Source organism: Mobula hypostoma, chromosome 6 (genome assembly GCF_963921235.1).
Source record: "Mobula hypostoma chromosome 6, sMobHyp1.1, whole genome shotgun sequence".
Classification (NCBI taxonomy): domain Eukaryota; kingdom Metazoa; phylum Chordata; class Chondrichthyes; order Myliobatiformes; family Myliobatidae; genus Mobula; species Mobula hypostoma.
The window spans coordinates 64,549,781-64,576,437 of NC_086102.1; the positions used below are offsets into that span (position 1 = coordinate 64,549,781).

The following is a 26,657-nucleotide window of genomic DNA, read 5'->3' on the forward strand; positions in this document are numbered from 1 at the left end:
GTGGGGATTGAGAGTTGTACCATCCAAGTTGAGAACTAAAGTGTTGGAGGAGCTACATGCCAATCATCTAGGCATGGTCAAAATGAAAGTGCTGGCTTGAAGCTTTGTCTGGTGGCCTGGGAGAGATCAGCAGATCAAGCAGCTGGCCATGCACTGTTTAGGATGGCAACACATCCAGAAAATGTTAAGAGCAGCATCTCTCCATCCCTGGCAATGGCCTGCTTTGCCCTGGCAGAGGCCTCGTACACTGTTGATATGTTGAGAAGCCTCTTCTCAAGGATTTGTGTTCTAGAACACTTAGTGACAATGGACCACAGTTTGTTACAGAACAGTTTCAGTTATTTCTGAAGATGAATTGACTAAGACATATTACATCTATACCGTACCATTCAGTTACATATCGCTAGGTGGAAAGGTTTGACCAGAATCTAAAGAACGCACTGCAAGTAATGTCAGCAGAACTCATTACATTCCTGGAGTTATAAAGCATAATATTGTGTCGAAACAGCTTACACCTTGATTAAGCTACCTCTCAGAAGCTGCTTGTAACTGAAATGCCATCGCTTTTGCTCCTTGCCTCTAATCTACTGAGGAATTGCTAGACACAGATGTACTGCCTTTGGCTTTCTTTGCGATGGTTCTCTGCTGCGATTCCCTTGGTCTTCCTCTGAGGAAAGAAATCTGCAGCCAAGTGATATAAATGGTCCACTTTTCATATATTTCTCTATTTAATTGATAACCATGCAATCAATGTATCTATGCAGCCACTTTGTTTTGTCCTCCAAACTCAGGATTTTGCACACTTCGTTCTGAATAATTCTTGCATTTGATTCTGTACCTTTTATTCTACACAGAGCAGCTTTGCTTGGCACTAACAGTGACCACTCACTTTAAAATCACATACTTCCAGAGTCCTTTACATATCAGAAGTGCGCTGACCCTTCAGTTGTCAGCATGGTCAATGCCTAACATTAACAGAATGGGAACACTGTCATCAGCTTTAAATGCAATCTTGTTCTCAACAGTGACAATGGTTAGAAGCTTCTACTCAGACAAAACAGGACATTACTTTGATTCTTCTTTTTTATATAAATAATGAATTGATCCTATTTCCAGTGTGACATGATACCATGGACTAAATTGCCATTTCCTGCATTGTTAAAGTTGACCATGTTACCTGGAAAAATGGGGTTTCTGTATGTAATTAGTAAAATGATCAGATCAGACTTCCCTTTTCCTAATCCTGGTGAGGTCAACAGCAACTTCTTTGAGGATAGTTGCCACTTAATACACATTTGATGTATTGAGAGCTACTAGAAGCATAAACCCCATAATAGCAGAAGCAGATCTTTCACATTTATTGAGATGGCCATCACTTCAGCTCTCAAGGGCTAACTTAGGACACACCCATTTATAAAAGTCTCATTTTTTCCAGTATAAAAGAACTATTACATTTTAGGAACTAACATTTGTCAATTTGATGTGAGATAAAAGCACTATAGGTCATGACGTGGGGCTAGGACATAGTAAGCACCTACTTTGGTAAATCCTTCTATTTAAATTCCCTGGTTCTGGTAGCTCTTTCCCTATCTGAAAACATCATAACTTAGTGATCTGATAAAGGACAAAGCACTGTCCTACCATAGTATCTAATTACAGTGTTCATTCTTTACGCTGTCTATTTGCCTGTGTGCATACATTTAAAATAAATATGAACAATTGTACAGTTAAGATTATTATGCAGAACGCTTACTTTGCTCAAAGTGACATCACAGGCAGAAGATGGCTTATTCCTTTCCATGCATGCACACTACAACAGTATTTCTAACTTAGTGAAATCTGTGTTCAGTGCAATCATGCTGGTTGAGAACATAAACATTTTCCTGCACTACATCTAGAAAGCACGAGTCCTAATCGATATCTCAGACCAAGTAAATAGGGAATTTGAAAAACACTCCTGTCTTATCCAATGTTTGATCTACCACTAACTCAAAATAATTCTGCCCACTGAAATTATGTGTGAAAGGCAATTTGAATTATCCCCCCCGCCCCTTACAAACATTAATTCAAAGTTTGATTTGTGTAACAGTCAGCTAAAGGAATCTTGATTTTAAAAAAATTGCTTCTGCTTCCTTTTATTTTGCAGAAGCATGGGAAACCACCCTACAGCAGAGATAAATAGTTCACTCAAAGTGGTGTCACTGGTAGATAGGGTGGTAAGAAGGCTTCAGCCATGCTGACTTTCAGCTAGGGCATTGAGTACAGCAGCTGGGACGTTATGCTGCAATTGTGCAAGACTTCAATACAGTCCACTGCACTTGGAGTATTCTGTACAGTTTTGAACGCCCTGTTATTAGAAATACATCATTAAGCTGGAAAGGATGCAGAGAAGATTTATGAGAATGTTGCCAAGAGTCGATGACCTGAAGTTTTAGAAGTGGTTGGCCAGGGTAGGATTTTATTCCTTGGAAAACTGGAGATTTAGGGGTGACTTTCATAGAGTTATATAAAATCATGAGTGGCACAGCATATGGTATTTTTCCCAAAGGGCAGAGGTTTAAAGTGAGAGCTGAAAGATTTAGAAGGAACCTGAGGGGCAGCTTCTTCATGAAGAGAGTGGAACATTTGGATAAGTACATAGATAGGAAGGGTTTAATAGGATATGGTCCTAATGCGAGAGAATGGGATTGACTTGCTGATCACCATGATCAGATTGGGCCGAAGGGCTTGTTTACAAGTTGCATTATTCTATGACCTGAAAATATTTGATTTTTCCTCAAATCAAAACATAAATATCAATACAACATTACTGATATACAAAATTTAATTGATATGAAAATCAATCTTTTAATTGAAACGTGAAGTATAATTCCAATACAATAGGTATATTTTTATCAGAAAAACATACAAATTCACAAGGAATTTAACTGTTTTATACATCTTAAAATGTGTGCGTGGTCGCAACAATCTTTAGTAATTAACAATAATCAATAAAATAATTATTGACAGAATATAACAAACTAGATTTTATATTATCTAAGACATCAGATTGTTGTGCACAACGTGATGAGCAGTTTGCCAATTTCACTCTTGATTTTGTGTGACCAGCAACAATGATCCTACAAATAAAAAAAGGATCATTTCAAATAAGACAATTTCACTTCAACTGCAAAGCGATTTCAAAACGAAGTATTGCTAAGTTAGAAGGAATGTAATAATAATAAAGAAGCCATCCCAGTCACTTTGTCATTCAGGTCCTCTTGCAAGACTCATTTTACCATGAGATAGCATGCATTTTGCTAAATAAATGTAATTTCTGCTATTGGTTAATCATGAGAAACCAATACAATGTTCAACGCAATAGTCAATAATTAACTATACAATGAAAGTGCTGCCTAAAAGGAAACAAATATTTAAATAACCAATATGCATTATTTTATTCCTTTGCTATAAGCCATAAAACATCCAACAAGTCTAGTGCATCCGATCCATGCTACTTCCTCCAACTGGTGGCAACATATATTAGAGTCATCGAGTCATAGAGTAATACAGCAGACATACAGGCCCTTCACCCTGGCCTGTCCATGCTAGCCAAGGTTCTCACTCAGCTCGTCTCAATTTCCTGTATTTGGCCCATATGCCTTTAAGCCCCACTATTCCATGTACTAATCCAAGTGCTTCTGAAAGGATAATATTGTCCCTACCTCAGCCTCTTCCTCTAGCAGCTCATTCCATATACTCGCCACCCTTTGCATGAAAATGTTGCTTCTCAACTTCCTGTTAAAAGATTCCACTCTCATCATAAATCTATGTCCCCTAGTTTTGCTCTCCCCTATCCTGGGGAAAAGACTGCTACCATCTGCTTTATCTTTGCCCCTCATGATTCTGTAAGGTCACCCCACATTTTGCTATATTCCAAGAAATAAAGACCTAGCCTGGCCCACCCTCCCTCACACTTAAGCCCCTCTAGTCCACACAACATCCTCATAAATCCTTTCTGTTCTCTTTCCAGTTTTACTATGTCTTTCCTATAATAGTGTGACAAAGACTGTACACAGTTCTCCAAGTGTAGTCTCACCAACAACTTATACAATGGCAATATAATATCCCAATTCCTATACACTGCTCCTGCTGATGAAGGGCAGCGTGTTAAACACTTTTTCATCACTCTGTCTTCCTGTGATGTTGCTTCCAATGAACTATGCACTTGTACTCCAAGTTCCCTCTATAAGTCCTATGCTGGTTTGACTTTCCAAATTACATCACCTTACATTTATCTGTAATGAAATCCATTTGGCGTTCCTCATCCCTCTTTCCTAATGGATCAAGGACCCCCCCCCCCACCTGTAATCAATGATAACCTTCTTCACCATCAACAAACATCCTAATTTTGTGTCATCCACTAACTTGCTGATTAAACCTTGTACTTTTGCATCCACATCATTTATATAAATAACAAGGCTCCTAACGCCCAACTCTGTGCCACACTCTGAGGCACCGGCCTCCATTTTGAGAATAAACCTTCAGCTACCTTCCACTGCTTCAAGTGAGATACATAAGGACATCAGACTAACTTTTATTCCTTCGTTCTTTTATTCTTTCCAAGAACCAGTGATTCCTTAGTAATAATAGGACAAGCTGGTGGGAAAAATATTTCACTTGATTCTGTCCCTGTTATTGTTATTTTGTGCCAGCACTATGGGAAATGATGTAGTGGACTTGCAAGGACTTGTGCAGTCTGCAGAGAGGATGGGTGGAATCTCACAATTATAGTTACTTAGACAGGAGCACTGGGCCAGCAGCCCTCTGTTACACTATGATCAGACTTAACTGTAGACACAAGAGAATGCTGTAATCTAGAGCAAAATAAAAATGGCAAGAGGAACTCCGTCATTCAGGCAGTAACCGTGGAGATAGAGGGATAGTTGACATTTCGGGTCAAAACTCCGCATCAGGATTTTAGATAAGCAGTCTGGATCTTAAATATTTCTCTTCCTGGAGAGAATGATTACTGATTGAAGAAAGGGGTGTAGTCTGATGACTAGGTTTTTGTTCATGCCATTAGAGGATGGTTGCTAATGCTGAAGGGCTTTGATTCTTGGGTTGACGTCGTGATCCAGAAGACTGTCATTACAGGATACAGATGGCAATCTTGCCTAAGCTTAACCATATCATCAAGAACTCACATCTATAAGGTTGAGATCCTCAGTTATGTTTAAATCTGGTTTACATTCATGAAGATATCTGTAAAATTGGAGTACTGAGCTCATTTGATTGTATTTCACTTGCAAGTCGCAACAAGCAGCTGATAACAATGTCCTTAGCTTTCATAGTTTCCATATTCCGTTCTCTTGATATCTGCATGCTGATTTGGTCAACATTATTCATTATAAGTTCTGATTCCATTATTTTTGTTGGCGATGGACTATTCACCATATTGTCCACCATGTACTGTTTGTAGAGTTCTAGAACTTTCTGCTCAAGATAATCATTCAGAACAGAGTTGGTGAGTGGCTGAGAGTGCTGGATGATGCTTTTGTCTTTAGTACTGCTATTGCGCCAACAGGATGAGTCACTATTGAGCGGCTTGTTTGGGTATTCTGACAGTTTTGGAGACTCTGGTGACGGGATTTCCAGTGAATACAAGAATGGACCCATGTTTGCTTCATGGCTGCTTTGGGAAGTCAGGCCAGATGTTTCAGAATCAATTGGCAACACATGATCTCCAGCAATCTGCAGGTCATTGTAATTGTCACAAATACTTTTGCAGCATGAGGGAACAAAATAAGTTTCCTTGCTCACACCAGAACTTCCTGGAATATCTACCACCAGGGACCTCTGCCTGGCAATAGGAGTCACCTTTGAGGCCTGTACCAGTGGTGTCATTTTCTTTTCCTGTCCGCTCGAACTGAATGACCTGCCAAAAGACTTGCACTTTTCAAGAAGTGACAGAGCCGGATTTGATGAGTCAGAGTGAGAGCCATGCAGAAAGTTATTGACTGAAGCCAACTCATACACCATGTCATCATCTAATGGGTTTTGCTGTCTCTTCTCAGTCCTACATTCCCTTTGGTATTCATTCCAGTACGGAATCCCACAGATGAAGCCTTCACTTAGCATCCCTGTTGGTAACCAACAAAGACAAAATAAATTACACTTAATATACAAATGGAATTTATTCAGACAAAATGCTAATTTCAGGAAGACATTCTGCTTTGGTCTCTGGCCCTCAACCAGTACAAGAACAATGACCTCTAGCTCACAAACAACAGGAATTCTGCAGATGCTGGAAATTCAAGCAACATACATCAAAGTTGCTGGTGAACGCAGCAGGCCAGGCAGCATCTATAGGAAGAGGCGCAGTCGACGTTTCAGGCCGAGACCCTTCGTCAGGACTAACTGAAGGAAGAGTGACATAAGGCTTTCAGAACACCTTGGATAAAGTCCCATAGAGGTTCATGTGCAGAGTTAAAGCAGATGGGATTGACAATAATGTATTGGCTTGTTTTGAAAGCAGGGTGACAGATAGAAAACTGGGTTGAAATAAATGGGTCCTTACCGCACGCTGTCGGAGCAGTGCTGCCAGGATAATCAAGGATACGACCCACCCAGCCAACACACTTTTCGTCCCTCTTCCCTCCGGGAGAAAACACAGGAGCTTGAAGACTCGTACAGCCATATTTGGAAACAGCTTCTTTCCAACTGTGATAAGACAGCTGAACGGAACCTGACCCGGATCTGGGCCGTACCCTCCAAATATCCGGACCTGCCTCTCGGTTTTTTTGCACTACCTTACTTTCCATTTTCTATTTTCTATTTATGATTTATAATTTAAATTTTTAATATTTACTATCGATTTGTACTCCAGGGAGCGGGAAGCACAGAATCAAATATCGCTGTGATGATTGTACGTTCTAGTATCAAATTGTTTGGCGACAATAAAGTATAAAGTATTGAGTGGCAAGTGTTTACTGATGGGGTACAAGGGGATCAGTGCTTTGGCCTCAGCTATTCACAAAGTATTTAAATATACTTAGATGAGGAAACTAAATGTACTATTTCCATGTTTGCAGATCACACAAAACAAGGTAGAATATCATTGTGAAGAAGGTGCAGTCTTCAAGATAATTTAGCCAAGATTCGGATGGGCAAATACATGACAGTGTTGTGTAATTAATGTAGAGTTATCTAGTTTGAAAGGAAAAATAAAACAGAAAGGTTGGAAAATCTTGGTGGCCTTGTGGTCTTTCTACATGAACCATTGAAGGCAAACCTGCAAGTGCAGCAGTTAGGATATCACATGGTTTGCTGATCTTCATTGCAAGAGGGTTTGAGGGGGTGTTTTATTTTGTGCATGAGGAAACCAGTAGAGTCAACTATAATAATAGTGAATATACAAAATTGTTCCCCAAAAGCTGAGGACATCCTTAAAACCTTTTCAGCAAATGAAGTACTTTTCTCCTATGCAGCCATTGTTGAAATATGCAGCACATTAGCTAATTTGTATTTGGTACATAATCATAAGCAAAAGTGCTGTGGTATACAATTAATGTTTGATTTAATGTTAATATTGGCTCGGATACCCTAGAAGAACTCCCCAGCTCTTCATCAAAAGAGCAGCAAGGGTGTGCTTGGCAAATTCACCTGAATAACAGCAGCTCAGCACTATGTTCAAGTGGCAGCCTGGATATTATTCTCAACTTTCTGAAATTAAAAGGAAATGCAGTGTTTCTCACTGCCCTGAACATTCAGAAAATCAGTCTTCCAATCACATGTTGGGTGATAAACTGCTCAGGATATCAATATGCCACAAAGAACTAGTAGGTCTTCAGTTTGTTTTTTTTATTGATTACAGTTAATTGTGTTGTTGAGTTCTTTCAGTTGTATGCTGGGGAAAGATGAAGACAGACATCAAGTTCCTGGTGTTCTATGATGTTTGGTAGAACATGAATGTTGGATCATTTGGTTACGACATTTCTCATGAATTTAAAAACTGGATGATGCATTTCATCTTGATAAGAACACAAGGAATAGTGAAGTAATAGAATAATGCCTGTGCTTTCACCACTCTTGAATACCACAACCATTATATTTTCACAAAATAAGGAAATATAAAAGGAGAGATGCATTGCACTGCAATATCAGAACACCACAGATTTGATTCCAATCCTGACCCAGTGCTATCTGTGTGGAGTTTACACGTTCTCTTAATGACCGCGCAGGTTTCTTACAAATGCTCCAATTTCTCCATGTCCTAAAGACATGAGGGTTGGTTAGATCACTGCTCACAAAATTGCGTGTGAATGAGTGCGAGTATCTGGAGGGAGCAGATGAGAATTTTGCAAGAGTAAAATGGGATAAAATGGTACGATGGCATTGGGTTTAGTAGTATCTAGGAGAATCTGTTTTCTTTTATTTGTTGCTTAGTTACTACCAAACACCTGACCTTCCTGACCTCCCACAGTCACTTGGCAGTGCATATCTATCGTATAATAGTTTTGACAATTGAGCAAAGTCAGATTTGAAAGCTTCAGCATAATCCAACAGGTCTAGGGATGATTATAGAGCTTCACTCTTATCCTTTTTTCCAATGCCATTCGAGCTTTTTCTGAACGTGTTTGCCTCGTTCATCTGGTGCAGTCTCATGTGAGATGTGGCAGTCTTGGGGGAATGCCCCTCTCCCACAGAATCACATCTGCCAGAAGTGCATGTGGCTGGGCGATCTGGAAGACCGTGTAAGGAATCTGGAGCAGCAGCTGGATGACCTTTGACTCATAAGGGAGAATGAGGCAGTCATAGATGAGAGTTACAGGGAGGTAGTCACACCTAGGCTGTCGGAAGCAGGTCGTTGGGTGACAGTCAGAGGGGGGAAACCAAAGGTGAGCAGACAGGTAGTGCAGAGCACCCCTGTAGCCATTCCCCTGAATAATAAGTTTACCGTCCTGGATACTGTTGGCGGGGACGACCGATCCGGTGGCAGGGCCTCCGGCACTGAGTCTGACCTGGTGGTGCAGAAGGGTGGCACGGAGAAGAGGACAGCTGTCGTCATTGGAGACTCTATAGTCAGGAGAGCAGACAGAAGATTTTGTGGACGTGAGAAGGACACCCGCATGATTTGTTGCCTCCCAGGTGCCAGGGTCCAGGATGTCTCTGACCGGGTGCACGGCATCCTGGTACGAGAGGGAAAGCAATCAGAAGTCGTGATACATGTTGGTACCAACGACATAGGCAGGAAGAGGGATGAGGTTCTGAAGTGTGAGTTTCAGGAACTAGGCAGAAGGCTGAAGAACAGGACCTCAAGGGTGGCGTTCTCAGGATTGCTGCCACTGCTACGTGACAGTGATGGTAAGAATTGGAGGAGATGTCAGTTGAATGCGTGGCTGAGGAGTTGGTGCAGGGAGCAGGGTTTTAGATTTTTGGATCATTGGGATCTCTTCTGAGGAAGGTGGGAGCTGTACAGATTGGATGGGTTGCACCTGAACTCAAGGGAGAGCAATATTCTTGCAGGTAGGTTTGCTAGCATGGTTCGGGAGGGTTTAAACTAATTTGCAAGGGGGATGGGACCTGGAGCGATAGAGCAGTGAAAGAAGTGCATGGGGTAAAGCCAGATCTAACATATAGAGAGACTTTGAGGAAAGAGAAGTAGAAGAAACAGTGTAAAGATAGTAAGGTAGAAGGGCTGAAGTGTGTGTACCTCAATGCAAGAAGCATCAGAAACAAAGGTGATGAACTGAGAGCTTGGATACATACATGGAATTATGATGTAGTGGCCATTACAGAGATTTGGCTGGCACCAGGGCAGGAATGGATTCTCAACATTCCTGGATTTCAGTGCTTTAAAATGGATAGAGAGGGGGGAAAAGGGGAGGAGGGGTGGCATTACTGGTCCGGGATACTATTACAGCTACAGAAAGGGTGGGTAATGTAGCAGGATCCTCTTTTGAGTCAGTCAGCATGGGTGCAAGTCAGGAACAGGAAGGGAACAGTTACTCTGTTTGGGGTATTCTATAGGCCCCCTGGTAGCAGCAGAGATACAGAGGAGCAGATTGGGAGGCAGATTTTGGAAAGGTGCAAAAATAACAGGGTTGTTATCATGGGTGACTTTAACTTCCTTAATATTGATTGGTACCTGATTAGTTCCAAGGGTTTAGATGCGGCAGAGTTTGTTAAGTGTGTCCAGGACGGATTCCTGTCACAGTATGTGGACAGGCCGACTAGGGGGAAATGCCATACTAGATCTAGTACTAGGTAATGAACTGGGTCAGGTCACAGATCGCTCAGTGGGTGAGCATCTGGGGGACAGTGACCATCGCTCCCTGGCCTTTCGCATTATCATGGAAAAGGATAAAATCAGAGAGGACAGGAAAATTTTTAATTGGGGAAGGGCAATTATGAGGCTATAAGGCTAGAACTTGCGGGTGTGAATTGGGATGATGTATTTGCAGGGAAATGTACTATGGACATGTGGTCGATGTTTAGAGATCTCTTGCAGGATGTTAGGGATAAATTTGTCCCGGTGAGGAAGATAAAGAATGGTAGGGTGACAAATGAGGTGGAAAATCTAGTCAGGTGGAATAAGGTAGCATACATGAGGTTTAGGAAGCAAAGATCAGATGAGTCTATTGAGGAATATAGGGAAGCAAGAAAGGAGCTTAAGAAGGGGCTGAGAAGGCCTTGGTGAGTAGGGTAAAGGAAAAACCCAAGGCATTCTTCAATTATGTGAAGAACAAAAGGATGACAGGATTGAAGGTAGGACCGATTAGAGATAAAGGTGGGAAGATGTGCCTGGAGGTTGTGGAAGTGAGCAAGGTCCTCAATGAATACTTCTGTTCGGTATTCACCAATGAGAGGGAACTTGATGATGTTGAGGACAATATGAGTGAGGTTGATGTTCTGGAGTATGTTGATATTAAGGGAGAGGAGATATTGGAGTTGTTAAAATACATTAGGACTGATAAGTCCCCGGGGCCTGACGGAATATTCCCCAGACTGCTCCACGAGGCGAGGGAAGAGATTGCTGAGCCTCTGGCTAGGATCTTTATGTCCTCATTGTCCACGGGAATGGTACCAGAGGACTGGAGGGAGGCGAATGTTGTCCCCTTGTTCAAAAAAGGTAGTAGGGATAGTCCGGGTAATTATAGAACAGTGAGCCTTATGTCTGTGGTGGGAAAGCTGTTGAAAAAGATTCTTAGAGATAGGATCTATGGGCATTTAGAGAATCATGGTCTGAACAGGGACAGTCAGCATGGCTTTGTGAAGGGCAGATCGTGTCTAACAAGCCTGATAGAGTTGTTTGAGGAGGTGACCAGGCACATAGATGAGGGTAGTGCAGTGGATGTGATCTATATGGATTTTAGTAAGGCATTTGACATGGTAGGCTTATTCAGAAAGTCAGAAGGCATGGGATCCAGGGAAGTTTGGCCAGGTGGATTCAGAATTGGCTTGCCTGCAGAAGGCAGAGGATTGTGGTGGAGGGAGTACATTCAGATTGGAGGATTGTGACTAGTGGTGTCCCACAAGGATCTGTTCTGGGACCTCTACTTTTCGTGATTTTTATTAATGACCTGGATGTGGGGGTAGAAGGGTGGTTGGCAAGTTTGCAGACGACACAAAGGTTGGTGGTGTTGTAGATAGTGTAGAGGATTGTCAAAGATTGCAGAGAGACATTGACAGGATACAGAAGTGGGCTGAGAAGTGGCAGATGGCGTTGAACCTGGAGAAGTGTGAAGTGGTACACTTTGGAAGGACAAACTCCAAGGCAGAGTACAAAGTAAATGGTAGGATACTTGATCATGTGGAGGAGCAGAGGGATCTGGGGGTACATGTTCACAGATCCCTGAAGGTTGCCTCACAGGTGGATAGGGTAGTTAAGAAAGCTTATGGGGTGTTAGCTTTCATAAGTCGAGGGATAGAGTTTAAGAGTCGCGATGTAATGATGCAGCTCTATAAAACTGGTTAGGCCACACTTGGAGTACTGTGTCCAGTTCTGGTTGCCTCACTATAGGAAGGATGTGGAAGCATTGGAAAGGGTACAGGGGAGATTTACCAGGATGCTGCCTGGTTTAGAGAGTATGCATTATGATCAGAGATTAAGGGAGCTAGGGCTTTACTCTTTGGAGTTAAGGAGGATGAGAGGAGACATGATAGAGGTGTACAAGATAATAAGAGAATAGATAGAGTGGATAGCCAGCGCCTCTTCCCCAGGGCATCACTGCTCAATGCAAGAGGACATGGCTTTAAGGTAAGGGGTGGGAAGTTCAAGGGGGATATTAGAGGAAGGTTTTTTACTCAGAGAGTGGTTGGTGCATGGAATGCACTGCCTGAGTCAGTGATGGAGGCAGATGCACTAGTGAAGTTTAAGAGACTACTAGACAGGTATATGGAGAAATTTAAGGTGGGAGCTTATATGGGAGGCAGGGTTTGAGGGTCGGCACAACATTGTGGGCCAAAGGGCCTGTACTGTGCTGTACTATTCTATGTTCTATGTTCTATCAGTTGTTGGTTTGCTTATAATACAAATCCAACAGGAAGCATCCAGTGTTCCTATTAGAAGTGCTAGTTTAGTGCAATCTGGGGTAAGCTGACATAAAGACAACAGCTACTTCTGTCTACATCTATTCAATACACTCAAAATGCTGGAGTACCTCAGCAGATCAGGAAATGAATAAGTAATTGACATTTCAGGACTGGAAAGGAAGAGGGAAGATGCCAGAATAAAAAGGTGGGGAGAGGGGAAGGAGGCTAGCGAGAAGGCACTGGGTGAAACCAGGTGGATAGGAAAGATAAAGGGCTGGGTAAGAAGGAATCTGATAGGAGAAGAGAATCGACCATAGGAGAAAGGAAAGGAGGAGGGGACCCAGGGGGAAGTGATAAGCAGGTGAAAAGAGGAAAGTGGCCAGAGTGGGGAATAGAAGAGGGGAAGAGGGAGGGATTTTTTTTTACCAAATGGAGGAATCAATATTCATGCCATAAGGTCGGAGCCTGTCCAGATAGAATATAAAGTGTTGCTCCTGCACACTGAGGGTGGCCTCATCTTAGCACAAGAGGAGGGCATGGACTGACATGTCAGAATGAGAATGGGAATTGGAATTAAAATATTTGGCTAGTAGGAAGTTCCACTCTTGGTGGATGAAAAGGAGGTGCTCACTGAAGTGGTCCCCCAATTTCCAATGGGTCTCAGAGCTAGAGGGGGCTGTATCAGGTGCACTAGACACAATAGACAGCCCCGGCAGATTTGCAGGTAAAGAATTCCCTCACCTGGAAGGGCTGTTTGGGGCCCTGAATGGAGATGAGGGAGGAGCTGAATGGGCAGGTGTAACACTTTGGCCACTTGCAGAGCTAAGTGCCGGGAGGGAGATTAGTAGGGAGAGATGATTGGATAAGGGAATCATGTAGGGTGTGATCCCTGGAGAAAGCAGAGAGAGGTGGGGAGGTAAAGATTTGTTTGGTGGTAGGATCCCTTTGGAGATGGCAAAAGTTGTGAAGGATGTTATGTTGGATCCGGAGGCTCATGGGGTGGTAGGTAAGGACAAGAGCTACTTCTATTATTTGCTTGATCTCATACATCTGTACAGGAACTTTATATATTGTGCATTCTACTTCATTTCCATTATGCCTACTACAATTTTAATTTTCCCTCTCGGCTCCCCTACTTTATCGCCTTGAATAATATCAGACTTTAGCATTGAAATCATAGAGTTGTAGTAAAGTACAGCATAGAAACAGGCCCTTCAGCCCATATAGTCCATGCCAAACCATTTAATCTGCCTACTCCCATTTACCTGCACTGGATCCATACCACTATTATCCATGTACCTATCCAAACTTCTCTTAAACATTGAAATCAAGCTTGCATACACGACGTGCACCAGTAGCTTATTCCACACTCTCACAACCCTCTCAGGGAAGAAATTTCCTCTCACGGTCCCCTTAAAATTTTCACCTTTTACCCTTACTTAACTCAGGAACATCAGTTATAGTCTCACCCAACCTCAGTGTAAAAAGCTGGCTTGCATTTACCCTATCTATACCCCTCATCATTTTGTATACTTCCATCAAATCTGCTCTCGGTCTTCTATGTTCCAAGGAATAAAGTCCCGACCTATTCAATCTTTCCATATAACTCAGGTCTTCTAGACCCGGCAACATCCTTATATGATATGCTGTAGCCACCTATTCTCCAAAGGCTAGATTACTTCTCTTTTTGTTCTCCACTGCTAGGTTAGTTGCTAATGTCCCCTATCTGAGCAGTGGATCCTCCTTCCATACCAAGGAGGAATAGTTTAAACATAAATCATTTATACTTAGTGATACTGCAGAGTAATGTACATTTGTAATTGCGAGAAACAAACATAATTTACAACCACCAACATTGAGTTGGGGTCTCACTTTAAGAGTCTCGTCTGATGTGATGACATTATTATGTAAAGAGTTTTAGTGCATTTTTGTGTGTAGCTTTTAGAGTTCAATAAAATGTGTTACTGGATTCATTAACATAAAATGCCTCACTTTGTTTTATTTGCAAAAACCTACAATATACATTTAATTTTAGATAGAATTCTTAAAACACATTTCAAACTCACAAGAGATTTTCAAATTACAAATGATTTCTAAACCACAAAGAATTTCCAACAAGTTGCAGATAAATGAGTTAACCATTGCAGAAATTGTAGGCCGAGGAATGGATTCTAGTTCACCCTGTCTTTCTATCATTCTTCCTGATGCTCCTTGATCATTCTTAACAAACCTGACTGCTCGCTCTCATTTATATTGGATTTTTTGCCACTAGGGTGACTTTACACACATGATAATTTTTTCAGAAACCTTTCCGCACAGCTACTCTAAAAGCTTCTGGTGACAGAGTTCCCAAATACACAAAATTAGACCACAAGATACAGAAGCAAAATTAGGCCATTTGGCCCATCGAGTCTGCTCCACCATTTTATCATGAATGATCCAACTTTTCTCTCAGCCCCAATCTTCTGTCTTGCCCCCAGATCCCTTCATGCCCTGACCAATCAAGAACCTTTCAATGTCTGTCTTAAATATACATAAAGACTTGGCCTCCCCAGCTGCCTGTGGCAATGAATTCCACAGATTCATGACTCTCTGGCTGAAGAAATTTCTCCTAATCTTCATTCAAAAAAGAATTCAAAAATTCTTCCTAATCTTCATTCAAAAAGGATGTTGAGGCTGTATCGGCTAGTCTTAGACACTCCCACCATAGGAAATATCCTTTCCACATTCACTCTGTTAAGGCCTTTCACCATTGAATAGGTTTCAATGAGGTCACCCTTCACTTCTTTAAATTCCAGTGAATACCGGCCGAGAACCACCAATACTCCAAGTCAGACCTCACCTATGTTTTATAAGGTCTCAACATTACATCCTTGGTTTTATATTCTAGTCCTCTTGAAATGAATGCTAACATCACATTTGCCTTCTTCATCACAGACTGAAGCTGCAAGTTAACCTTTACGGAATCCTGCACAAGGACTCCCAAATCCCTTCCTACCTCAGATTTTTGTATTTGTTCTTCATTTAGAAAATAGTCCACCCTTTCAATTCTTCCACCAAAGTGCATGAGCATACACTTCCTGACAATTTATTCCATCTGCCACTTCTTTCCCCATTCACCTAATCTGTTTAAGTTCTACTGTAGCCTCCCTATTTCCCCAAAACTCTCTCCACCTATCTTTGTATCGTCTGCAAACTTTGCAATAAAGTCATCAATTCTATCATCCAAATCATTGACATATAACGTAAAAAGAATTGGTCCCAACACAGACCCCTGTGGAATACCACTAGCCACCGGCAGCCAACCAGAAAAGGCTCCGTTCATTCCAGTCTTTGCCTCCTGCCAATCAGCCAGGGCTTTTTCCATGCTAGAATGTTTCCTGTAATAGCATCAGCCTGTAGTTTGTTATGTAGCCTCATGTGTGGCACCTTGACAAACACCTTCTGAAAATCCAAGTACACAACATCAATCGACTCTCTTTTGTCTATCCTGCTTGTTATTTCTTCAAAGATTCCAACAGATTTGTCAAGCACGATTTTCCCTTGAGGAAACCATGCTGCCCATTTTATCATGTGCCTCCAAGTATCCCAAAACCACATCTTAAAAATTGTCTCCAACATCTTCCCAACCACTGAGGTCAGACTAACTGGCCTATAATTTCCTTTCTTCTGTCTCTCTCCCTTCTTGAAGAATGAAGTGACATTCGCAATTTTCCAGTCTTCCAGAACCATTCCAGAATCTAGTGACTCTTGAAAGATCATTGCTAATGTTTCCACAATTTCTTCAGCCACCTCTTTCAGAACACTGGGTGTACACCATCTGGTCCAGGTGACTTATCTACTTCAGACCTTTCAGCTTCCCAAGAACCTTCTCTCTAGTAATGGTAACTTCACACACTTCATAACCACTGACACCAAAAACTTTTACCATACTGCTAGTGTCTTCCACAGTGAAGACTAATGCAAAATGCTTATTCAGTTCATTGGTCATTTCCCATTACCACCTCTTCAGCATTGTTTTTCATCAGTCCACTCTCACCTCTATTTTACACTTTATGTATCTGAAGTGATTTTTGGTATCCTCTTTAATATTATTGGCTAGCCTACTTTTGTATTTCATCTTTACCTTCTTAATGACTTTTTAGTTGCCTTCTGTTGCTATTTAAATCCTTTTCAATCCCCTAACTTCCCACTAATTTTTGCTCTATTATATGCCCTCTTTGGCTGTTATGTTGGCTTTGACCTCCCTTGTTAGGCATGATTGTGTCATTTTGCATTTAGAATAATTCTTCATCTTTGGGATGTGTATATCCTGTGCCTTCCAAATTGCTTCCAACCTTCAACCCTGTCAGTGTTCTTTTCCAATCAGTTCTGGCCAACTCCACTCTCAGACTTCTGTACTCCCCTTTACACTACAGTAATACTGATACATCTGACTTTAGCTTCACCTTCTCAAATTTCATGGTGAATTCGATCATATTACGATCCCTTACCCCTAAGGGTTCTTTTACCTTAAGCTATCTAATCAATTCTGGTTCATTACACAACATCCAAACAAGAATTGCTGATCCCCTAGTAGGCTCAACCACAAGCTGTTCTAAAAAGCCAGCTCCTAGGCATTCTAGAAATGACCTACACCAACCTGATTTTCCCAATCTACCTGCATATTGAAATCCCCCAGGACTATTGTAACATTGCCTTTTTGCTTGCATTTTCTATTTCCTGTTGTAGCTTGTAGACCAATCCTTACTGTTGTTTGAGGGTCTGTATATAACTCCCATCGATGTCTTTTTACTGTTGCAGTTCCTTAGCTCTATTAACAACAATTACACTTTCTGACCCTACATCACCTCTCTCTAATGATTTAATTTCATTTTTTTACCTTTTATGTTGCAATTCATCCTGTTGACTGCAATTTTACCCTGTCACCAGCCCTCCTTGCTAGTAGTCTCACTAAACATTGCCTCTGTTTGTGAATCAACTACGTCATATCAAGGATATTGGACCTCCAAAGGTTCAGATGTAACCCATTGATTTTGTACAGTTCATACACTCTCCAGAAGACATCTCAACAATCCATAAATCTGAGCCCCTGCCCCCTGCAACACTTCCTCAGTCACGCACTCATCTGCCAAATCATCCTATTCTTACCCTCACTGGCATGTGGTACAGGCAGCAATCCAGAGATTACTATCCTGGAAGTTCTGTTTCTCAGCTTTCTACCTATTTCCCTAAAAATCTCTCTTCAAGACCTCCTCAGCTTGTCTACCTATGTCATTGGTGCTCACCTTCAAGAATGCCATGGACCCAATCCGAGACATCCTTGATCCTGGCACCAGGGAGGCAATTTACCATCCGGGTGTCTGTATCGCGCCCATAGAACCTTGTCTCTGTTCCTCTGACTAAGGAATCTCCTATTGACACTGCAGTCCTCTTCACCCCTCTGCTCTTCTGAGCCACAGCACCAGACTCAGTGCCAGAGACCCAGTCACTGTGGCTCCCTCCCGGTAGGTCATCCCCCTCAATAGTATCTAAAGTTGTATACTTATTATCGAGAGGAACAGCCACAGGTATACTCTTTACTGGCTGTGCACTTCCCCTCTTTCTCCTGACTTACCTCCTGCAAGCTAGGGGTAACTATCTCCCTGTAGCTCTTGTCTATCACCTCCTCATTCTCCCGAATGAGTCAAAAGTTGTTAAGCTGGAGCTCCAGTTCCTTCTCTCAGGAGCTGCAGCTTGGTGCTCTTGGCGCAGAGGTGTTTATCTGGGAGACTGGACGTCTCTGACTTCCCACTTCCAACACACAGTACAAAACACTGACCCTGGAGCCATTCTCACTATACAATGCACTAATAGATGAGGAATGAACAAATAGAACAGAGAGAGAGTAACTTACAAAACAATCTACCTCACCCAAGCTTGATGTCACCTCAGCCTAATGAGCCAAAGCAATTCTAACAACTGGCACACTCAAAAGAATGGCCACTCTGCTTGCACTTGAATTATTCTTATCGGCCCTTTCTAATGAATCCCTCTTGTTGATTGGTCACTCTTCAATTCAAGACAACTGTCGCAAAACTCTGCCTTCAAATTCTTGATCGCTGCCCTGATTAAAAAGTAACTCTTTTCACGTGCCCCTAATGTGGGTTGTCCAGCTCAGAGATAACTGGCTCAAAGCTCTGCTTTTCAAATCTTGAATGCAGTCCTGACTGAAATGTAGCTCTTCTTATGCACTGCCACTTGCTGATTGATTGAACAGAAAAACTGCCACAAAACTCTGCCTTAAAAATCTCAATCGCCGCCCTGATTAAAAAGTAACTCTTTTCATGCACCCCTGATGTAGATTGTCCAAAATTAATGGTATTTGCGGTGACCCTCTGAATGCACAAATCTCCCAACTATTGATAGATCGGCTATTTGATGTACTAAATGATTGATAGTATTATTCTAGTCTGCAACTTTCCTTGAACTAAGTAACTTAGCCAATACAAGCCCAATTAACTTCTGATAAGGTGGCGTTGCGTTTGGACACAACAGCCTCTCAGGTTCCAACCACAAGCGTTTTTGTCTATTTCAAATGTCTTTTTTATGAGCACAAGATAATACTGAACATTAAGAACTTCAAGTCTCCAGGTCTACACTTCCAGTGAGCTCCTCATTGGCAGAGGAGCTAGAATATCTGGACTTGGTGTGGACCATGTTACTGCCTGCTACGGGAAGGCATTGGAGTCGGTGAATCAGTGAGTGGTGGTTTGGACGCTTCCTACTGCAAATCCATTGTCCTTGTTTATTGGAGACAGGTGGCAAGAGAGCTGTGCTACCTTGGTTGCAGTGAGGTCTAGGCCTCAAGCCACAGACTTGCCTGTTACAGCAGTCCAGGAGAGGGGAGGCAGGAGGTGGTGTAACACAGCATCCATGCTGAGTTGGGGATTGGCCCCTCACATTGGTGGTGCCTTCCAGTGTTTGATTGGTGGAATGACAAGCAGGACTGTGTGCATGCGTGCATGTGTAAGTTCATCTGCAGACCGCTGAAAGCTACTTGTTCTTACCGATAATACCCGTGCATCATCAATTTACAGGAGATGTCATTCAGTTACTTGGGCTATATATTTTTTGTGACTATATGTTTACTTGCAATTTTATATGTGTTATATATGCCTTGTGCTGCATATGACTTGAACTTAACATAACCCCATTGTCTTACACTGCATCTCTAGCAGCCAGCTTTATGCTGTGGGCCACAGACTGGGTTCTATAGAGTGCTTTTGTTTGCAAAGCTGTCCTTTTAACTACAAACTGGTTATTGCTTGCACGTTAAAAACTGAAGACTGGCTCCCATTTATGTCAAGAAGCTAAACAAAGAATATTGGTTTGAAATTTAACTTGCTTAAAAACAACTCTTTGATCTCTGCAAGTGTCAGCTGCTATGTTAGAAAGCTGAGTTTGGCAAAAGAGCCCCCGGCCCTGGACACTGAATATCCATCACAATAGGATCAGTATGAAAATGGTCAATATGGACTTGGTAGGCTAAAAGGTCTGTATGTGCTCTATCTCTCCAAGAAATATAAACCAGTACTTCCACCAATTTCTTTTTTACAAATTTGCCATTGTTTTGGCCTTCAAAGTATATTTTACATGGTGACTGACAGGATTTATTTGTGAGTTTTGGATATGAAGACATTGAATGAGAGAATATTAATTCTCGGTAAACAGTAAAGGAACAATTGTCATTTCTCCTGCTCACGTGTGATAGCTGTTGTTTCCGATGTACAAAGGACACCAAGACCTTGATTAAAGCCTTTAAGAGAAAGGAAATTTTCTTCCTGAATTTTATCACCAGTCAAAATATAAATAAATACACAAACTGATAAGGTAACTGCGTGATCAACATCCCTTGTATGAATTAAAGCATTCACTTTTCAATTACTGCCTTGGCCTGTGTCCCCTAGTTAATTCAGCCATAGGCCTTGACACATTTTCACAATAAGCAACCTTTTTCAAACTCAGAAAGTGATTTTATTCAGATTTTAATCCCTTTATGGTAATAATTTATTAAGGTCAGACCTACTGTATTAATGAGGGCTCTCAGCATCACAAGTGATATTTATTTTGATCCTTCTTGTCACAGAGTAAGATTACCTCATCTTAAATTAACATAGGCTATTTGTGCCACAAAAATATCCCAACTTTTTTCCAGAGTAAAGTTTTTCTAAGTGACATGGTTTTGAAGTTTGATCATTCTCCTGCATCCAATTACTTGCTAATTAGTAGAAGGCAAGGAGCATTTTGGAACTATGCATTTTTTTTCTGGAAATATCATAAAGTATTTATAAATTATAACTCAAGCGGTACAGTAACTGCATTACAGCAGATAAATATGGTGCCATTCTGCAAATAGAGAGCTCCTCTGAGAAAAATAAAAGAATGATGATTGAGATAATTAAATTAAATATGATTAGTATAAATTTGTTCACAAAAGTAACAGCTGAAGGGACTTTCCAACTGAGAAATTCCAGCATCTTGCCCAGACAGACATTTCAATTGATAGAGATTTGTTATCTAAATTTCCTCCCCTGTATCCGCACTATTTCCATAAAGAATATTGCTGAAGCTCATGAAACAAATATGTACAGTACATTAAAGTCAATGACACCTTGTATCTGATTCCATGACAGTCAAAAACACACTTACTTGTATTATGCAAAATTAATAAATAACTTTTTTATAAGAGATAAAGTAATAGAATTGTGCAGCCTACAAACAGGCCCTTCAGCCCAACTCATCCATGCTGACTGTGATGCCTATCATTTGCCTTCATTGGATTCATACCCACCTACTCATTTCCTAAACAAATACCTGTCCAAATCATTTTAAAACTGATGTATGATTGATTACTTCAAGTCAACATTGGTCCCACTACTAAGTGATGGACAGTTTCTTATGGAATCAGGGACTGAACCCTTACCGAAGTACTACACAGTGAAATTAGTTGGTGACGACCAGTTTGGATATTAAATCCGTCCTGCCCAGAATTCTTCAGTGGCTTCCAAGTTAAGAAAAGATTAAAAGTAACATCTTGAACTGAAAGATGTGTAAATCTTCTGTGAGTACATAAAGACCCAAAATGCATTACCTCACAATGGCCTGTATTTAATTCCACCTGTCTCCACTCCACACAATTTTCCAATTGGTCTGTGTTCCTTAGTATCCTTTCACAATCTTCATCCCTATCTCCTACTCAACCATTCTTGTGTTGTCAGTAAAGTTACAAATCAAACCATCTATATTCTCTATCAAGTCATGTCTGTATATGACACAATGGTCCCCGCATTGATTGCTAAAGGAGTGTATATTATGAGATTGGAAGACTGTAGATGAAAGTTCATAAATGTGCACTTAATTCATGACTCTAGGGGATATCTTTCTGGTATATTAACTGATATTTTTGGAGGTATTTAACAAGGTATTTAATCTGGAACATCATTGAAGGTATTTAATCTGACCTTCAACGGATGATTTCTACTACTTCTTGTTGGATTAGAGTCTAAATTATCATCTTTCTTGTAGTTTAACATTTTATGCTTGCTTATTTATTTGTATAAGAACAGAAGAACATAATAAATAGGAGCAGGAGCAGGCCATCTGGCCCATCGAGCCTGCTCCGCCATTCAATGCTGATCTGACCATGGACTTATCGCCACCTACTTCCTTTTCCCCATTACCCTTAACTCTCCTTCTATGCAAAAAACTATCCAATCTTGTCTTAACTATATTTACTGAGGTAGTCTCCACAGCTTCATTGGGCAGAGAATTCATCACACTTTGGGAAAAGCAGTTCTTCCTCATCTCAATTCTAAATTTACTCCCGTGAATCTTGAGGCTATGTCTCCTAGTTCTAGTCTCACCTACCAGTGGAAACAACTTTCCTGCTTCTATCTTATCAATCCCTTTCATTAGCCACCAGCTAATTTCAGTGTGGGTAACTGAGGCTTAAGTCCCTGATGACATATGATGACACAGAGAGAACAGCTCATCATTAAGTTGTGGGACCAATGTTATTCTGAAGACACGAGTCACACACAGTTTCTAAATACAACAGTTTGCCAGCTGTTAAACTGAAACCAGATGGTAAAATCAGATCTAAAGTATGCCAAACAAATTACTTTATGAAATGAAAATCACTATGCAATATTGTAATTTTCAATTGAGCAAAAATGCAATAAAATAATACTGTAGAATATTGTTTTTTACTTAAAGAACTCCCGCAAATCAAATATCCTCACTGAAATTATTTTCTCTGTCTCCCTCCCCTAACAATCTGATTGAAAAGAAATGTTTTTTTTTTAGCAAGTTGGTGTAAATTAAGACCTTTGTCCCTTTCCATTACTGGGAAGTTTGAAAGTTACGAACCCATGAGCACCGCTTCACTATTTTTTTGAGGTGTTTATTCTTTTACTTATATAAATTAATTCATTTTTTCATTCATTACAAGCTATATTCATCACAAGTTATGTCTTACATTGTACTTCTGTCACAAAAATAAAATTCATAATATATGTCAATGAAAATAAATATGATTCTGGTTTTGATAAATCCCCACTTAAAGTCGTTACATTGATATAAGACTGCAACAGCAGTTGCTAGGGTTATATGCAAACATTTCAAGAGCAGGTCTTATTGCAGGTTAATTACGTGATGCTTTTTCGAATAAAGTGTTGTAGTGGAAGAATATGGATTCAAAATATTTGCCATTGAGTAAGAACTTCACTGGTATTGCTGAATCCTAAATCATTATACAAGTCAGCTCAGCTTATGGCACAGTTCTATCCCTCTGAGTTATTCATAACCTAAACAATTCATGTTAGAAATACGGCATCAAACCAGGTTCCCACAAAACAGAAGCAGGAGCTGCCTGAAGGCCTGTAATCACTGGCCAATCCTTCTTGTTGTTTCCTAAGCACTCATTTGTATATACACATCATGCGGAAGACGAATGTTCGGAAGCTGGGGTGGGGACCTGTACAATTAAACTATAGCAAGATCTAAGCTTTAAAAAATGTGATTATTATCTTAATATCAAATAACTATCTATGTCAACTTTCCCTTTCATTATAAGTGAACTGTTTGCATTGAGAGCATATTTTCTAAGTATAACTCCTTGAGAATTTGAGCTTGCAGTTTAGAATCTACAAACACAAAAAATATAAAATTACTGATTGCTGTTTTGTCAAAAATGCTTGCAGAAAACATTAGTTATCAATATAATGATGTGCTTATTGCATATGCATTCTCATTGTCAATGTTGGAGAACATATGTTTTATAACATGGTGAAAATACCTCTGAGCATTTTAATTGATGAGCAATGAATCCCAATCATAAAGTTGGTGGATATTTTCCAAAAAATTTCAAATCGTTCAGAAAAATCAAATGACTTGCTTACCTTCAGGCAGAACGAAACAGTTTTATGAAGTTGTGTAACAGAGGCAATTACTAAATAAGAGGAAGATGAAAATCCAGTTGTTCGATCTATATTAAACAAAGGGGAAGTGGTCAGAAACGGTAACAGTGATATATTTTTGAATGTAAAAATTTAAAGAAAAATTACTGAACTTAGATTGATTTTAAAGTTAGTTTAATGTTCACTCTATTGGCCTTGGAAAATACCAAAACACAATACATTTAGAAAGCAATACAAGAGAATGCTAATCCTACGGATTGTTGGAAGGTTGCCAACCTTTTTCTCTGCATGCACAGATAACATAGCTTCACGTTATGGGGATAGGTAATATGGACTAATCTCTAGGGATGCCTCAATTCTTCCTCTCGCATAATATTGGGATTGCCTGTAATTTTAATGATTGCATGCTCCTCACTCCTCTTCAGAACTCTGGTTCCCCTCCATTTCCACTAAATTTATCACGTCTCGGCTGAGAGGGACACAAAACAATTTTTCAACATCTAGACTGTTTTTCATTTCCCATAATCATTTTCCTGTTTACTTCTGAGATCACTTTGTTTTGCCACTCTCTTATTTTTATGCTGGTGCAAAAATCTCTTGCATTATTTTACGTTTTCATTACTTTATTGTAGTCATCCATCTTTCTGTTGCTTTCTAAAACTTTTCTTTGGCCTTATCATTTTTCTGGAAACATTAAGAATCTATTTTAAATTAGTTTTATTCTAACCTCCTTAGTTATTTATGAATAAGTTACTCTACTTGTGGATTTACTTTTCAGCTGAATGAATGCTGATTGAAAATTTTGAAATAATTCAAATGTGCTTGCCATTGTTTACCTACTAACCAATCTTCTAATCATTCCATTCAATGTCATTTTCCAATCAACCCTGACCAAGGTGACTCTTGTGATGCTATAGACTTCAAACTTCCATCCAACTTGACAGTCTTTCTGAGTGGACTGTGTCTCTCTCAAACAGCAAAAAAACAGTCTTCTTGTGATTACATTTCCCCAAAGGATTCCTTGTTAGGTTACTAATTATCCCTATCTCATAACACATGGGTAAAGTTGAAGATAAACTGCACCCCCCCCCAAGTTTCTTCCATATCTTATCATTCTGAAAATGCTGTCCCAGTCATTTTCAAAACTGCCTTCACCGATTTGATTTGTCCAGTCAATATGAAGAATAAAGTTAAGAGTATTTTAGCAAATGTGCATCAATCTTTTCTTGTCTCTTTATTTTTTTAAACACCTCTTTATTGCTTTTACAGAATGAGAAAAAACATTAGATCATCCATAGGTTTGAAAGTACAACAAAGTTAAAGAAAAGGAAAAAACAAAATACATGAGAAATCAAAAGTAAAAAAAACACACACAAAAAAGCAAACACCTTGCCTTTTAAAAAGCAGTCAATTCAGTTTGTTACTTTCATCATCCTGAATATTGTAGAAAATGCAGAAACTTGTAGAAAGTGTCCCAAATTTTCTGAAATTTGCCAAGTTTGATTTTTGTGATGTAGCTTATCTTTTCTAGCGCAAGATAAGAAGTCTTTCCTTTCAGCCATTGTGAGAGTCCACTGGTTATTGGTTTCTTGCATGAACGTTTGGCTTCCAAAAAAACAAATATTAAGCAGAGACCTTACATTTTTGGAGGTTACAAAGTCCTTTGGATAAATATTCAGAATAAATAATTTAGGATCAATGGACACCATTTTTCCAATAATCTGACTATTCAAATCCAGCACCTTCTTTCAGAAGCAGTTTATCTGGGGGCACTCCCACATTCAATGGAACAGAGACCCTTTTATTAATTATTCCTCAGTTCCAAAGCCAGTAAGTAACAACAATTAATTTTGCAACTGATTTTATTACTGGAGAATAAAACTTGATAGCAATCATTTTGAGTCATTCTTGCCTGGCACTTTTTCTGCATTAAGTTGTACAAAGGGACTTTGTTTCCCCCATATAGCACTTCTGTTGGAGCATTGAAGGGGAGCTTAGACAAAGACTTAGCATCCTCCCAGGACAACTAAGTCTCCATACACAGTGACATATAGAGAGGCCTATCAGGTAAATTTCTTATTTACATTCCATGTTTTATCAAACATCCCTAGTCTATCAGTCTGCCAATCAAATCTTCTCCCATACTGATCTAACCCCCTCCATTTGCCCCTGGTAATAAGCTGAGATACAGACCAGAGATACAGTTTCCATTCCCTCATTACTTCAGACCCTAAAGTTTGCCTCAAAAAATTATCGTCAAACACAACCAAAGCTTGCAGCAGGGGCAAAGCTGACATTGCCAGTCACACAATTGCACTCAATTAAAATACCATCTGGAATGCTATGGGTTTTCTAAGCCTCGGAGTTTTAGCTTCAGATGTTACTTTTAGAAAAACATTAAAAACGGTAGGCATTCAGTATGAAACTTCACATTCATTGCTCAGATTATTGGTTGTCAGAAACCATGCTTTGACAAAAGAAACAGTTGAGCCTTTGCACCTGGTTTAAAATATACCACATTTTAGGGTAATTTCAGAACTGGAAACTAACTTTATTTCACCAAAGGACATGAAAGATAAACATGGATAACGGGGAACTAAGAACCAAAAACTGAACACTTCCTGAATTAGACATTATTGGCAGAAATGAAATAAAACTGAGTTTCTAAAACTAAATCTAAGT

At 40.2% G+C, this 26,657-nt stretch overlaps 1 protein-coding gene across 1 annotated transcript; it reads right to left on the reverse strand.

Moving 5' to 3' along the window:
• Nucleotides 1–2,870: 2,870 nt before the first annotated feature.
• On the reverse strand, nucleotides 2,871–24,028 carry LOC134347557 (TLR adapter interacting with SLC15A4 on the lysosome-like). Its single transcript, XM_063049910.1, has 2 exons — nucleotides 23,958–24,028; nucleotides 2,871–6,122 (listed from the first exon to the last, which is right to left on the reverse strand). The coding sequence occupies exon 2, from the start codon at nucleotides 6,118–6,120 to the stop codon at nucleotides 5,233–5,235; it is 888 nt and encodes a 295-aa protein (XP_062905980.1). The 5' UTR covers nucleotides 6,121–6,122; nucleotides 23,958–24,028; the 3' UTR covers nucleotides 2,871–5,232.
• Between the last annotated feature and the right edge of the window lie 2,629 nt (nucleotides 24,029–26,657).

Coding starts and splice junctions, on each gene's coding strand:
- LOC134347557 (XM_063049910.1), bottom strand. CDS start 6,120: ATGCTAAGTGAAGGCTTCATCTGTGGGATTCCGTACTGGAATGAATAC.